The sequence below is a fragment of the Leopardus geoffroyi genome, chromosome B4 (genome assembly GCF_018350155.1).
Source record: "Leopardus geoffroyi isolate Oge1 chromosome B4, O.geoffroyi_Oge1_pat1.0, whole genome shotgun sequence".
In the NCBI taxonomy this organism is placed as follows: Eukaryota; Metazoa; Chordata; class Mammalia; order Carnivora; family Felidae; genus Leopardus; species Leopardus geoffroyi.
Window position 1 is genome coordinate 128,300,573 of NC_059341.1, and position 16,835 is coordinate 128,317,407.

General features: G+C 44.4%; 1 protein-coding gene across 2 annotated transcripts in view; it reads right to left on the reverse strand.

The window, feature by feature from the left end:
• SYN3 (synapsin III) overlaps nt 1–16,835 on the reverse strand; it is a 465,355-nt gene that overhangs the window by 306,680 nt on the left and 141,840 nt on the right. For both annotated transcript variants that reach the window (XM_045463689.1, XM_045463690.1), the window contains exons 5-6: nt 4,563–4,719; nt 1,026–1,115 (exon numbers count right to left, since the gene is read on the reverse strand). In XM_045463689.1, coding sequence (XP_045319645.1) covers nt 1,026–1,115; nt 4,563–4,719 — 247 coding nt within the window. The remainder of the gene's footprint in view (nt 1–1,025; nt 1,116–4,562; nt 4,720–16,835) is intronic.

A 16,835-nucleotide genomic window follows, 5' to 3' on the forward strand; every position in this document is an offset into this window, starting at 1 on the left:
TGAGCCAAAGTTGAACACTTAACTGACTGAGCCACTCAGGCGTCCCTCCGCTTACCCTTCTTATTCCAACCAGCATATCTTGGATTCTATGACTCTCATTGGATCAGATATAAAGGAAAGATAATCAATGGAAAAACCTCTCTGCCTGTTTAGACTGCCCCCACCTGGGGCCTGCAGTCCTACCACTCGTGTGGTAGAATTTCCAGGTCAGCAGCCTGAGCGTGGGATTCTACGAACAGGCCAGTCCCCAGCTGGGACATTCGGATACCTTTTTAACTACACTGTTGCCCAAGATTCACATTCCTTACATGGCAAGCATGGGGACATGGCCCTGCATTCCTTTGACCAGTTTAAGAAGACCACCAAACACACAAGCAGATATATTACAGGCTATTTCCAGCTGCCCAGAACTCTTTCCACCCAACTTCTTTTGGTTGTGGGATAAAGAGCTCTCCACCTTTTCAGGAAGATGTCACCCCTCCCACCCAGGTGTCCTATGAATGGGCTCGACCATGTGCTCCAAGCTAAGCTCCAACCACTTCCCAGAGACAACCTCAGGTACATCCATAAGTCAGAAAGCAAAGGGAACACACAAGGAAAGTGCCCTTCGATGATCAATGCAAACAAAATACAACAGCTTTTATCAAAATAAAAGTTGGAACCAGGTTCTGCCCAGGGCTCAAGGGAAACAACATCCAACCTTTGAAACATCTTTTATCTTTATTATCAGCGTTTGGCTCCAAAATGCCAGCTCAAGTTGTCCCCGAATTTGCTGAAAATTCCCAATATCCCAAGGGATGCCATCCACCTTTGTCATTTGTCCTGCTACCTAAAATTTCACCTGAAGACTTTATTCTTTCCCTAAGAAAGCCAGGTATTCTGACAGGACATCACAACTCTTCCTTAGAGCCCAGGCAATCAGGGAGTGGCCCTCAGCCCACTCCTCCATCCAACGGGACTGAAAACATGGACATCTGTTTCCATTCCATATCATTAAGACAATCAGAGTCAAAAAGGGCACTCACCATTGGCTTATGGTTGGGGAAAAATGTTTGCTCCACAAGTGGGAACTTCTCAGGACCCAGAGAATGGAAGATCTTAATGAGTTGAGAGAACTAGGAGAGAAGAGGAAAGAACATTGGTCAATCTTTGTTATCCAGTATGGTGGAACTTCCCACTTGATCCCAGACCTCCAGTATCAGACTATTCTGAGCTGAGCGGCAGTAGCTGTTCCCTGTTTGCAGGATGAAGACCAGATTCCTTGGCTGGAATCTCATCCTCTCGATTATCTGGTTGCATAAGCCCTTCATTCCTGCCAGGCCGCTGAGTTCAGCTCACTTACATTTGACGAGCATTTACTACCCCCTCAACATTTCACACAAGCACAACGTGCTGACACTCATGCCATGTCTCCAGCCTGCAAAGCCTTTCTTTCTAGAGAGGTAGTACTACCTAACAGTTTAGGGTGTAGACTCTGGATTCAAATTCTCCACCACTTAACTAGCCCCATAAGCCTGGAAAGTTGCTCCAGGCTTCTGAGCTTCAGTTTCCTCATTTGTAAGTGGAGAAAGCAAGAGATCCAATATTGTAAGGATTAAATATGCAACGTATTAAAAGCTGTGTCTGGTCCCTAGAGGCACTTGAATGTTAGATATTATTTATCATAAATACAGCTGACCCTTGGACAACATGGGTTTGAACTGTGCAGGTCTACTTACATGCAAATTTTTTTTTTTGGATAAATACAGTACAGTACTGTAAATATATTTTCTCTTCCTTATGATTTTCTTAATAACACTTTCTTTTCCCTCACCTAATTTATTGTAAGAATACAACATATAATACATATAATATATGAAGTATGTGTTAATTGACCATGTATATTATTGGTAAAGCTTCCAGTCAACAGTAGGCTATCAGTAGTTAAGTTTGGGGAGGGGAGTCAAAAGTTATACAGATTTTCAGAGTTGGCATTCCAACTCCTGCATTGTTCTAGGGTCATCTCTGATTTCTCTGTTTTTACAACCATGCTCTTCTCCAGCAGCTTGAACAGCATCCCTTCCACACCTGGCTCCTTTTGCTTTAGCACTTTCTGGTTTCACTGTAGAGGTTGCTAACATCTCCAGAGCTGGGTGGTAAGCTTCTGAAAGGCAGGCCTTGAGCTTAAATTTTTCTCCATCAGCCCACACCACCCAGCACCCTTGGGAGCTCATTTTGTTCTTGGCACTGTGCTTTGATATTGGGATAACAAGCTAAGCATGGAAGACCAGGCTTGAGGGGAGACAACGTGGGCAGATGGCTGAGATAACAATGCCTTTCTGGAGGAAAGCAAGGGGATTGAGAAGCCTAGAAGAGGAACAGAGAAGGGGTCAGGATGACTCCCTGGAGCAGATGACACAGAGAAGATGGAAGGGCACTTCAGGTATGCACTGGAGACCCTCAGTGGCTGTCATAGCTGTGGCCCTGGATCCAGGGGACAGTGAGAGAGGAGGACGAAGGGTGATCCATGACACATCCCTGGGAGCCTTGGAATTTATCCAGAAAGCAAAAGGGAACTCCTGGTGGACATAAGTGGGAAGGGCATGGAAAATTCTGATCAGGATTAAGAATGCTACAATTTGTGGCCTATGGTGGGTGTCAAATGGCTAGAAGGCATGCCAAGTCTTGTACCAGACTTGACTTGGGAGTAAGTCAACACTAATGGCTCAGAGAGAATGGGTAACTTAAGAACTTTCTACAACTAGACTTGGTCTGCAAACTCCTGGGGTATAGTCTGCAGGTGTGATGCAACATGGAGTCCAGTTAGAGGGTTTGAGGGATCTCAGAAATATGAGAAATGATGGAGGATCTCTCAGTTTACAGATAAGGATGCTGAAGTCTAGAGAGAATATGTAACTCTATGATCAAGCACACGAATTTTGGAGATGTCCAGCTCCAGTTTCCTTATCTGTACAATAGAGACATTAGCAAAATCTACTCATCAGGGTGGTTCTAAAGATCAAATATAATATGTATGTTAAGAGTTCAGCATAGCACACAGTGCTACTGAATGGTAGATGCTACCATTACAATGTCTATGTGGAAAAACAAGGTAGGGGGTGTGGGCTAATGCTATCTAGGTCCCTTTCCAGAATCTGGGATGCCATAGGCCAAAAATCTCAGGGTAGAATAAAAAGACCAGAGCCATGATAGCAGTGGTTAAAAACTATCTATATCTACTAAATTAATGTATATATCCATTCAATAAATATTGAGCGCCAACTCTGCAGAGACCTTGATGGCATTCACTATTTACTGAATGAATATAATAATTGTCACCATGTATTGAGTGTGTGCTTTGTGGCAGCCACTTGTATTAACTCACAACCTTACCAGGATGACCCTATTATTATCATCATTTTACAAATATGGAAAATAAACTCAGAGAGATTAAACAAGTTGTTCAAGATGATACAGCTCATAAATTGAGGCTCCTGGAACTAAGGCAATCCAGCTCCAGAGCCCATGTTCTCGACCACTGCCCTCCCACCAGGAGGCCAAGCAGAGGGAAATAAAGCAAGAGACAAGATGGCTTAGAGCTTCACAGAGCACACTACAGTATGTACCCCCAGCCTCCACATTTCCTATCTCCCTACCCTGCTTTATTTTCCCTTTTAAAAATTTTTCAAATTTTCAAAATTTCAAAAATTTTCCCTTATGAACCACTTCTATGACATATTACATATTGGGCATATTTATTAATAGACTGCATGTGCCCCTGGTCACTAGAATATAAGATCCATGGAGCAGGGATTTGGGTCTGATCTGCCCACTGCCATGTTCCTAGGACTTAGAACAGTGCCTGGAACATAGTAGGCATTGAATAAATATTTGTTGCATGAATGAATTACTTTGGTAGGGAAAACAGATAATACACAAAAGAATGGATAAATATATCATCCTAGATGGAGGTAAGTATTGGGGGGAAATAAAGCAGGGTAAGGGAATTGAGAATATTTGGGGGAGTGGTATCCTCGGAGAAGCCTCTTTTACAGGTAACGTTTGAATGAAGACTAATAAATCAAGGGACAAATGAAATTAATGAATACAAAGCAGGGAAAATCAGTCTTGGGGGTTGAAGAGACATGGCTTCAAGTTCTGATTTCACCCCTCCCAGGCTACATGACCCTGGGTGAGTTCCTTAGCTGCTCAGAAACTGAGATTCTTTTTCTGTAAAATGAAGTAATGTCCACTTCACATGATAGCCATAGTTTGAGCACCAGGCAGCACGATTTTCAGATTAATACACAGTAAGTGTTCAACAATGCCTACTGTTAACAAAAGTGATATGATTTAATATAAGTAAGAACAGTAAGGTACCTTAATGTTACCACTAATGTTATTTATAAGATAACCAGTATTCCTTAGGCAACAATTACAAGAAGAGGCCTGCTTATTGAGTTGCTTAAAAAAGACTCATTACTGAGGCCTCCATGCTGAAGGATGGGACGGGCCCGTTTCAGGGCTGGGACGCCACCCACTGCCGCCCACCTCACTCCAGGTCAGCCTGGCCCATCACCTACCACCCAGGGCTTGCTGCAGAAGTTGTAGACGGAGTAGAGGGAGTTGACAGCAGGCAGCCCTCCGTACTGGAGGCCGATGACCAGGCTTCGGTAGTCTTCGCCCAGCGCCATGCTGTAGGCATGCTGGCGGACCAGGATGAAGTCTGGCTTGAAGGATCTGCAAAGAGAGGGGCTGGCAGTAGTGTCACCACATTGGGTATTGACGGAAGGTCAGGGCATCGGGCCACAGCCTGCTGGGGATAGCACTGACCTGGCGTGGCTGCTGCCAGCAGGGAGCTCTCAGGTCAGAATGGGGAGGGGGTGGGGGAGTGTGGAGGGGGACAGTTGGATGCAAAAACACAGCAGCTACAGAATCAAAGGGCTGAAAACAACTCACATTTTATCCATTTTCTTTTTTAGGTGGTTTTCTAGATTTTCTACGTTGAACAAACGTTCATTTACAATCAGAGGAAAATGGATCAACTAACTCAGTGAATACACTGCCGTTTTTACTAGGCAGCACGTATTGCCTCACTGAATCCTCATAGCTTCCCAAGGACGCGGGCATTGCTGCCAGCAACTGCATTTTACAGATGAGCACCGATAAAGGGAATTTTCACCTTTACATTTGTGTGTTCCAGGCTCCCAGGGAAGCTATACTTTAACATTTACCAAGGTCAAAATGACTCAGCAAAACCTCAACGCATGGGATCTGTTTCTGCCCTGAGTGCACATTGTGTATATCTGCTTTGTTAAAGAAAATAACCAAAAAAAGGAGCATTCTAAACACAAAAGATAGGAAAAAGTAAGAAAATTCCCTGGTTTCTGTAAGATTAAAGTCACACAGCCCTGCAATTATTAGAAACTTAAGATAAAGCCTGCAACTTTCTGAAATGTTCTTTGTCTAATAATTTGTAAATTTTATGTAAAAAAAATGCATATAGCTCTCCATCAAATGTTTCCTTACTGGAGCACTCTCCTGTTTCTAAAAACCGTGTGTCCCTGGCAGCTGTCGTAACTGGGGCTCGAACAAAACTCTCTCTTTCTCTCTCTCTCTTTTTTTTTTAAAGAAATTTCCAAAAGGTTTGTTCATTTTATGTGCATAGCACCGAGGCTCACAAAGATTAAGTCACTTGCTCAAAAAGACATACTGCAGGTTCATAGCAGGGTCCGATACGTGTAACCTCATGGCCCTAGTTCTCAACTACCATGCAGCATGGTATGTATATATATATACCTATATGTACGTGATATGTATATATTTATATATACCCTGTATATTTCAAACATGTCCCTTTCAAGCAGCAACCTCTGGAAAGCAGCAAGAGTATTAATATGATGGCCAAGAACATGCCAGGCTCTTTGCTGGGCCCCTTTGGAGACGTGATCCTGATTAGCACTTACAAGCAGATCTGGGTAAGGTTGGGACTATTTCTCCACTTTATAGATGGGAACACACAGCTCAGAGAAGTCATAAACTTCCCCAAGTCACAAAGCTGGGAAGCAGGGGAGCCATGTGTGAACTCAGGTGATCTCGCTCCAAGTCCATACACTCTTCTTCCCTCCATCACATGGCTCCAGGTGGATTCACACACTGTTTTGCTCACACTGCCGAGGTTCCATCTATTTCTAGATTCCTCACTTCTAGCTCACATGAGGTAATCAGCTTCCCAATGGGTGGGTGGTTTACACTCAAAATGGTATGATCTGTTTGTCTCACCCAGAGTTAAGACACTTAGCTTCAAATAAACTGTTTCTCTTTAAAATAATTCAAATGTAAGTTAAAATAACTGTCAAATGGGAAGGACTTGTCCCAGTGGAGACAGAAGGAAAGAATGTGCAGCAGGTGCAGACATTTCCCAAATCGTTCTGAGCTTGGGTCTCGTTGTACACCCCAGGGCCTGGCACCATGGAGCATACATGGGGTGTAGTAAGTATGTGTTGGAGGAATCAATGATGTACATGAATATTACTTCCTCGTCCCTAAAGGAAATGGCAAGGGTTTCGCCCACGAAGTTGTAACTCATCCCAGAGGAGACATGTGGATGCTGACATCTTGGGTATGGCTGACACTGGGCTCATGGAAATGGTCAATCACATCACTCTGTAGTTGGGTTAGAGGCTTGGAATTATTACGCCTATATCCTTATTGCATTCTTAGAGCTGAACCAGTCCAACTAATGGATTTTACAGATGGGGAAACTGAGGCCCATAGCAAGGCAGTGATGTGTCCCAGGACACCAGGCAAAACCATGCCAGAGCAGGAGGTCACACTCAGGTCCCTCCTCTGGCTTTCCTGCTCTTTGTGCTCCACTTCATTGGCTCTTACAGCAACAGAGGGAAGGAAAGAAGGGGCGAGTGGCGGGTCTCTAACAGGGATCTGATGACAATAGAGAGCACTGACAAAATATAGCCATCTTCTGCTTTCATTTGATTGTAAAAGTAACACATGTTCATTGTGTGAAACAAACAAACAAACAAAAAAAACCCTTGAAAACACAAAAATGTCAACAGAATTACTTGTAATTCTCAACTCAGAGAAAATCCCTAATAACCTTGTATGTACTTCCTTATATGTACATTACAATCCAATGATCTATTTTTTTTTTCAACGTTTATTTATTTTTGGGACAGAGAGAGACAGAGCATGAATGGGGGAGAGGCAGAGAGAGAGGGAGACACAGAATCGGAAACAGGCTCCAGGCTCTGAGCCATCAGCCCAGAGCCCGACGCGGGGCTCGAACTCACGGACCGCGAGATCGTGACCTGGCTGAAGTCGGACGCTTAACCGACTGCGCCACCCAGGCGCCCCAATCTATTTTTAATGTATATAATATGCATTCATACTCATAATTGACTTCATGCTTTCTATTAATTATTACTTTCCTATTTTCCACATATTATAGTTTAGGCATTTCTCCTACTAACAAAACATCTTCAAAAATATCCTTTCTAATGGCCACCTAACTGTCTACTGAATGGATATACCATAATTAAGTCAAGTTATCATCCACCATTATCAAGTAGGCTATTTCCAATACTTCACACACGTATATCTTTGCACACAAATCAATGCCTTCCTTTTTAGTGATTTCCTTAAGATAGATTTTAAGAAGTGGGATTACGGGCTCAAAGGGCATGAATTATTTCTTTAAAGTACCCAGATGTACCCAAATCTTTTAAAGGTGTATACCACCTATTGTACATGACAGTGTCTGTGTCACGGCAGCCCCACCAGCACAGCAGTTTTTTTTAAATACATCCAAAAAAATACATGTTTTAAATTTGATAAGCAACTTTCCCCAAGATACTCTGTATCCCCACAGCTGTCTTACCTTGCATATCTCTGACTTAGGGGAGTTTGAGTACTTCCATTAACCATTTGCATTTTCTTTTCTGTAAAATTCTGCCCACATCTCTTTACTGACGTGATTTCTGTGTATAGGATGCTGCCCTTTATCACACTGTCCTGTGTGGCAAAATTTTTACTAGCTGTTTGCTTGCCTTTTTTTTTTTAATGGCTGTGCACCTTCAAAAAACCATATAAATTCATTTTCTATTTACTCTTAGTCAAAACTATGAGTCTCTCCGTTTTTTACTTCTCTGCTTTGATGATCAGAGGGTCTTCTAGGGCCCTGGTTCTCACAATGAGACACCTCTTACACCCAGCAGCGTGACTTTCCCCAGAGAAAACAGTGGCAGCAAACTTGGTGTCTTACTAGGGGTAACTCCACTCTGCCCAGGGGGAAATAATTAAAGGTCTCATGCTGGCTAGCCTGCCAGTTTTTCACTGTTTGTGGAGAACTCATAAGAGAGACATAGCCTGGTGGGGTGGAGCTGGGGTTGGGAAGCAGATCTGGCTCTCTAGAAAAAGAGGGTGCCCTTCCAAGATCATCTTCCAGGAGGAGTATCTGAGGGCCTATCTTGGGAGACTCCAATTCCAGTCCCAGATATTATGATGCACTTTCTCTCGAGGACTTCTAGAACTCACCTCTAAATTGGAATCTTTCTGATTCTTTGAAATAAAAGTAGCGGTCACTTCCTCTTTGTCTTAAAGATTTGAGACATTTAAATCTTTAATTTAATTTAATTTATTTATTAATTTAAGGATTTGGAAACCTACCTCAAGATGCACTCAAAGTGTTCTTTCAAAATTATACAGCCGTTCCTTGCTGAAAGCCCTCTGAAGGCTCCCTCTTTCTGACAACAGATCCTAGGCTCTTTACCATGGCAACAAGGCCCCTGCCCACCTCTCCATCCTCACTTTCTACCTTTCTCTCTCCCTCACCTCCCCTGAGCCACACTGACACCTTCTCTTCCTCTAACTCTCTCCCTGGATGCTCCTCCCCAAGTGGTGCCGAGGGGGCCTCGATCTCCTCACTTACTCATCAGCTTGGATGCATTTCCTCAAAGACACCTGTCCTGCTCACTCTATTGAAGTTTGCCCCAAACCCCATATTGCCCTATTTTCCTTTCTTTATAGCTCTTGTGGCAATTTTATTTCTCCTGTTTTATCTGTTTAGTCTTTTATTGCTGTCTCTTCCCTCTAAAGATGACAGCTCAATGAGAACAGAGGACGTGCTTGTCTTGAACAAAATAGACCATACCAATGTTTTTAAATGAATGACTGAATTAATGAATGTATGTATAAATGAGTGAACAAATGAATGAGAATGAGGTGAACTGACCACTGGAAAAGGGCAGGACCTCTTTATTTGTGGTCCTAGTGAAGAGAACTGGGACTGACAGCCAGAATTTCCAGGAGATAGCATGTGGCCCCTAACAACTAGGGACTGCCTTACAAGGTAACATGTTCTATACTTCTGGAGATATGTTAGCATCATCAAGAAAGTTTTAACCCCAGGGAATTCAAGATGGACCCCATGACCTCTTAACATTCTCAAGTATAATATGTGGAAAAACAAACACTAAATACGAGTGATATATCTGGGCAAACCAGGCACATGTTATGGTTTGAATACTGCCAATCATTGCTACATAGAATGCACAGGGTCCTTCCTGACAGCTTGTGGTATGAGGAATTTGCAAGGAATGCAGAGAAATTAGTGACTTGAGTCAGGCGACCTGTGGCATGAAGTTCTGCCCTCCATACCCAGCACCTCAGCCTCTCTATCCAGTCAAGGAATGGCCATGCCCTGATGCCACCCCAACATCCAAGAATGTGGCCACCAGAAGTTCTCAGGCCCTGACAGTGGGCTGAAGTCCCCGGTAGAGGCCAGAGACCCTGAGATGACAGGGACATGATCCCTGCTTTCAGGAAACCCACAGTCGAAGAGGAGTTGAGCGCAATTCTAAAGGACTAGGACTCACGAAATGCACCAATGAGTAAGTGAAATAATAGAAGCATGTACAAGGTATGAAGGTGGACCAAAGGTGTATTCAACTCTGTCTGGGGGTGGGTGTGGATAAGTGTGTACCGGGAGGCTTGGGTCTTAACAGGAAAGTAGGGGTTTGCCATGTGGGCAGGGGTTTGCAGGTATTCCAGGTAGAGGGAACGGCACCTGTAACCATCTTTTTCTTCTGAGTTATATGAACCATTAAGTTCCCTTTGATGCCTACACTGGCTTGACTTGGGTCTGTTGCCTGCCATCACTCTTGCTCTGACTAATATTGGGAGGAAGTGGCAAAGTTTGCAATTGGTTACATGGCTGGAATATAAGGTCTGAGGAGGTGGTGGCAAGAGATGAGGCTAGGTAAAAAGTCTCAATGGCTCTCATGAGCCCCTTCCTGCCCCCTTGTCTCCACGGTCCCACTGGGTCCAAGCCCTGCATCTTTCATGCCTGGGCAAGGCGGCCTCCTTCAATACCATACAAATCAGCACATCCCAGCTGGAGCCTATGCCTGGGTTTTCTCGTTATTTCAGCTTTAGACTTAATATGAGCTGTATCACTTGGGTCCCTGGTTCCAGAGCTTTCTCAGAAGTGGTTGTCAGTATTGGAGAGGAAAACCAAGGACAACATATAATTAAATGGTAGAGACGGGACAGGTGATGCACTGCTGGGAGATTACTGGGTGCTTCAGGCAATGTCAGGAGGCAGGGGGCAAAGCCTGAGTGACTTTTAACCATCAAAGAAGTGTTAACGATTTCCTCAAATAGGCAGAAACTGTGGTGGCAAGAACAGATCTTGGCTAGGCTGTGCCTGGGACCTAAGTTAATAAGCAGAAGCCTCATTAATCTCAGCCATTTGACTGCAATTTTGTATCGGTCCCTCATTCCCCGAGGGTCAGGATGACAAAGGGTGATGATGATGCTGATTTCAGCCATGCTGACCCATCACGCCCAGATCTGACCTCAACTGTGCCTGGGAAGGCTCTAGACTTTCTGACATAGGTGTTCACCAGCAGAGAGAGGCTTCAGGTTCCCTCTGAAGTGTCTCCACACTCCTTAATCCTTCTCTATCTGAAAACTCAACCTTGGGTACCAAATCTGGACCAACAGAACTGATAAAAACCAGCAGAAACAGGTGTCCAGAGAAAAAGGACAGGGGGAGTTCAAAACACTGAAATGGTCTCCATACCCCTGAGTGTCTATGGACCACCGTGTTGTGACAAGGATAGAACAGAGAGGATGTGCACACTTTGCAGACGGAGAGCCATATGGAAGGACTTTGGGAGTTAGGGATGCTTCCCACCAGCCTGAGGACTGCAAGAAATTAGTCCAGGCTGAAAAGAAATTAGGTGGCAGCCAACCAAGAGTCTGGCAAGGAGAGGACAACAGGATGCTGCAGCGAGGCTGTGGGGCCCGCACGGCAGCTGCCAGCGGCGCAGCATAACGATGGTGGGGAAGGGGCCCAGTGGGGCTTCTGGACGGCCGGGCTCTCTGATGAATCCCGTGGCCCCCTTTGTGAACCATTAGGAGGTTAATAAAACACAGACGTGAGTTGCTGGAGGAAGTGGGCTTCCTCATCTCCCTTCTCAGACTCAGAATCTCCATCTCTCTGTCCTGGCCTCTCATTTCATTTCAGAGAAGGAGTCCTTGCTGCTCTCTCCTTGTTCCACCCTCCTCTTCCGTCACTCTGGGGAACCCCACATGTTATGCATTAAACTGTGTCCCCCCGGAAAGGTACACTGAAGTCTTAATCCCTGTTACTGGTGAATGTGACCTTATTTGGAAATAGGTTTTTGCAGATTTCATCAAGCTAAGATGAGGTCATACTGGAGTAGACTGGGCCCTCATCCAATGACTGGTATCTTTAGAAGAAGAGGGAAATTTGGATACAGACACACAGAGAGGAAGAGTAGAACGCCATGTGATGAAGGAATCAAAGACTGGAAAGATAGGTCTACACTCCAAGGAGTACCAAGAATTGGTGGTAACCACGAGAAGCTGGGAAGAGGCCAGGAAGGACCCTCCCTACATCCTTGAGAAGGGAACATGGTGCTGCTGACACCTTGATCACACACTTCCAGCCTCCATCACCATATTGAGGATTCATTTCTCCTGCTGAAGTCACCCAGCCTGCGGTGCTTGGCCACAGCAGCCTCAGGAAATGGGTATACTGCCCATCGCCAATATTTCCTCCTCCTTGCCACTTTCAGAACTTCCTGGCCTCCTGTGCTCTTGTGTGTGCTTATCCCCTGCTGCCTCCCCACTTCCCAAGACAATAACCCCAACCCCAACCCAACAATAAGAAACTACCACTTAAAAATTTTTTTTAAATGTTTATCATTTTTTGAGGGGGGGGGGAGGGGCAGAGAGAGAGGGAGACACAGATTCCAAAGCAGGCTCCAGGCTCTGAGCTGTCAGCACACAGCACAATGAGGGGCTTGAACTCATGAACTGTGAGATCATGACCTGAGCCTAAGTCAGACGCTTAACTGACTGAGCCACCCAGGTGTCCATTATTATTTTTAAAAATAATTTAGTGTCACATTAATTAACACACAGTGTATACACTGTAGTCTTGGCTTAGGGAGTAGATTCCCGGGATTCATCGTTTACATACAACAACCCAGTGCTCATCCCAACAAGTGCCCTCCTCAATGCCCATCACCCATTTTCCCTTCTCCCCCAACCCCCCCCACCCCACCATCAACCTTCAGTTTGTTCTCTGTATTTGAGTCTCTCATGGTTTGCCTCCCTCTCTGTTTGTAACTTATTTTTCCTTCCCTTCCCCTATGGTCTTGTTAAATTTCTCAAATCCCACATATGAGTGAAAACATATGATATCTGTCTTTTTCTGACTGGCTTATTCATAATACCCTCCAGTTCCATCCACGTTGTTGCAAATGGCAAGATTTTATTACAGGAGTGCTGATTCATAGGGTCACATGGACCCCAATGTTTATAGCAGCGCTATCAACAATAGCCAAATTATGTAAAGAGTCTAAATGTCCATCAACTGATGAATGGATAAAGAAGATGTGGTGTGTGTATATATATATATATATATATATATATATATATATATATATATAAAATACACACACACACACACACACACACACTGAAATACTACTCAGCAACAAAAAAGAAACTTCCACTTTAAGGCTAAAGATGGACTGACAAGTAATGTTCGTATTTACATAAAAGAATGAACAAATCAACACATCAATAAATGCATGGAGATTTGCTTGGAAGGATGTTTATCAAAATGTTACCCTGGTTATCTCCGAGGAGTGGGATGGAAAACAGGGGTTATCATATTCTTCTTCAGACTTTTTGGTACTCTTGGCATTAAAAAAGACAAAAGGCACAGAGTATTTTTACAACCAGGAAAAAACAATGAGGCTATCTTCATCTTGGAAAAAATGATAAATATAACAATGATGTAACATCATGGAAAATGCTTATAGGACAATTTCATGTGACATAAAACAACAGAAAAGGTAATCTGTGTTATGACCATCATAACACAGTAAAAATTATGGTCCTGGAAGAGGAGATGGAAAATTCCTAATTTGATAAGGTGGTGAGGCTGCAGGTGATTTCTTTTGTTTTGAAATTTTCCGCTTTTGTTATACAGTTGACCCTTGAACAACATGGGTTTGAACTGCTCAGGTCCACTTATAAACAGGTTTTTTTTCAGTAACTACAGTACAGCACTGTAAATGTATCTTCTCTTCCTTTCCTAATAACATTTTCTTTTCTCTAGCTTACTGTGTTGTAAGAATACAACATAGAATACATGTAACATACACAATAGGTGTTAATTGACTGTTTATATTATTTTGGTAAGGCTTCCAGTCAACAGAAGGCTATTGGTACTTAAGTTTGGGGGAGTCAGCCATTATATACAGATTTTGGACTGTGCAGGGGATCAGCACCTGTAACACCCTCTATGTTCAGGAGTTGACTATATAACAGTTTGGGCATTAATCAAAACTTTAGGTTGGCATCAACAAATAAATGGATGTGAACCACACTGGCCTGGCAGTCATAATTAGCCCCTTCTTCCTTCCATTGCTACAACTGCTAGACAGGGAAGTCTATACCTGCTAGCCCCAATTCCCATATACCATCTCCAAAACCCTCTGCATCTGGCCCAGCCTCTTTCCACCTCGTGAAACTTCACTGAGATCACTCCAAAATGCCAAAGTGAGATGAAGCTGCTATGCCCTCCCTTTTCCTGATTTCTAATAATCGCTAATGTACTATGAGTCTCTATTCCAAGCCCTGTGGATATCTTCATTCATGTAAGTCCGACAGCAGTCCCACAAGGTATGTATTATCATCACCCCCATTTTCCAGATAAGGACACTGAGGCACAGAGCAGTTAAAAAACTTGCCAGGATCACAAATCTGCTAGTGGTGTACCCATGAGTCAAATCCGATAGCCTCCTGGCTCTAGAGCAGGGTTTCCCAATCTCGGCATTATTGATATTTAGAGCTGGATAATTCTTTGTTGTGGGGGGTTGTCCTGTACAGTGTAGGGTGTTCGGAAATTCCTGGCCACTACCCACTAGATCCAATAGCATCCCCAAGCCCAGTTGTGACAACCACAAACGTCTGGAGACATGTCAAGAGCCCTCAGGGGAGCAAATTTCCTCCAGTGGTGAACCCCTGCTATAAGGCTCCTCTGTGGCCTCTGTAGCATGATCTTGCTCCTCCCTCCCAAACCTTTTCCTCCCTCTCTCCTTTTTCCCAGCTGCCTCTTCCTGGCCCCTCACTTCACCATCTTCTCCCTTCCTGTGCCTCTTCTCCAAGGCTCCATGTTGCTTCTTTGCCCGTGGAATCATCTCCGTTCAGTGGGTTGGCCATCTTGTCCTCACAGGCAAGAGTGAAAATGACTTGGATTTACCTAGAACTTCCTCTGAGCCAGGAGGAAGCTTTTGATTTTTTTGTTTTAAGCTTTTAATTGTGCTGTCTTTAATCCCCACCAGGATCCTGCTTGGAGGAGAGTATTTTCAAGAAACTAAGGCACAGAGAGATTAAGCACAGCAAGAACAAGGTCCACATGAGACTTGAGTGATTCAAAGTCAACGTGCATAAGCACTCCGCAACCAGCACCATCCACTCACCTGAATACTCAGCTCCTCAAGTTATCAGCCTCCCTCAAAATGGGATCTCTCTCTCCCTCTCTCTCTTACCCACCATGCTCCCAGAAGCCCAGGATCTGTCGCCCTAAAGTCATCTGCAACTCTTCTCTCTGACACCAGCTGTGCAAAGAGCCACCAGTGTTGCTGATTCTCCCCTCCAGAAGAGTTTCCCTCTCCCTCTGGTGTTCCTCTCATTGCCTCATTCCCAGGACATCTCAATAGACCCTCAGTTCCTAGTCCCTGGGGTCACAGTCCCTTACCTTATTCCTCTCTGTAGCACAGGTCCCGTCTCAGAGTCCAAACTGTTGAGTGTTACTCATTTTCCCTGCCTCTACCCCAGGGACTTCCAGGTTAAATGCCACAGGGCCCAAGTGGGTGACCTCAGGGCTGGATGAAGTGGGCTAGCCTGTTCTAGTACGACCTTCAGTGGCATCTAACACACTCTCTGTTTCCGTAGTAAACACATAGGATTATTATTAATTTCCACAATGTTGTCTCTGGACTGTTTTACACACAACTTACTCCATCTTTCATTTTCCCACTTTTCATAATGACTTGAGTTCAAGAAACATTTCATTCTTCTGTAGGCAAAGACAACCCCTTAGATAAATGGCAGCTAACACAGGTCTCTGTAGAGAACCAGGGGGAATGGAGAGGGCTGGTGAATGATAGAACAGCCTGAGCTCTAGTTGTTATGGCCACGTAGGAATGAGGTCCCAGATGGCCCTAATGACTTTTTTTTAAAGCCCAAATCTGGATATTTATATGAAATTCTCAAAAACTAAAATTTTGATGACTCATTCAAGAGAAGTTTTAAAAATCACCATGCAGACTGGCACCAAAAATAAATGAAGCAGGATTTCTATGGGAAAATTCTCATGGAACTCAAAGCGGTACCTAAAGGGACCATGGTGACCCAACTCTAGCAGGTTGTGGCCCTGTAGAAATACTTGGTCCAGTCTTACCAAATCCTGTTTTTCAAATGAAGCTAGAAACCTGCCTTTCATGTGAAATCTTTCACATGAAATCTCCCTTTTTAAAAGTACTTGACCACCTAGAGTAGGCAAACCCAACTTGTCTGGACAGAGCATGTGGCCTGTAAGTGGTCAGTGCATGACCTCCAACTTGGGGAGGTAGCTCTCCTGCCAGCAATCTCTTCTGCATGCCTCTTCTGGACTGATCTTCAAATCCTGCTTTCCTCGTACTACTCTGCTGCTCAAGACCCTCCAGTGGCTTCTACTGCATACTGGTGGGAGTTCCTACTTCTTCACCTGGCATTCAGTGCTCCCCCAGAACGTCGCCTGGGCCTCCTCTTAGCTCCATCTCCTCTGCATGAGTCCACTGGCTTGGCTGCCTTCCACACTCATCTTCCATCCATTCATGGTACACTCTGTCCATGCCACTCCCCATGCTCAGGAACTGCCTCCCCAAATTCCTCAGTGATTTCTCCTTACCCTCCATTCCTAGCACCTCCAGGGGGTCTTACTCATGTGGAAATTACCCACATGGTGTCTCCTGGCAGCTCACAAGTTGTGGCCTCCTACCAAACTCTTCACCTGTTTGAGGGTGTCTCCTTCTGGGGACAGAGGTTTCACCTTGCCTCTCAAGTCTCCTCTTCACAGTGCCCAGAGAGATCTTTGTAGGACCCACATCCAAGTGTGTCACTGTCCTCGACAAAGGGTTGTGGAGGCTGCCCGCTATTTGTAGACTGAAGCCCAAATACTTTTGAATGACACAGAAAGTCCTGCATCCGCTGTGGTTTTGGTCTACTTCTTGAGTTCCACTAGGGCCATC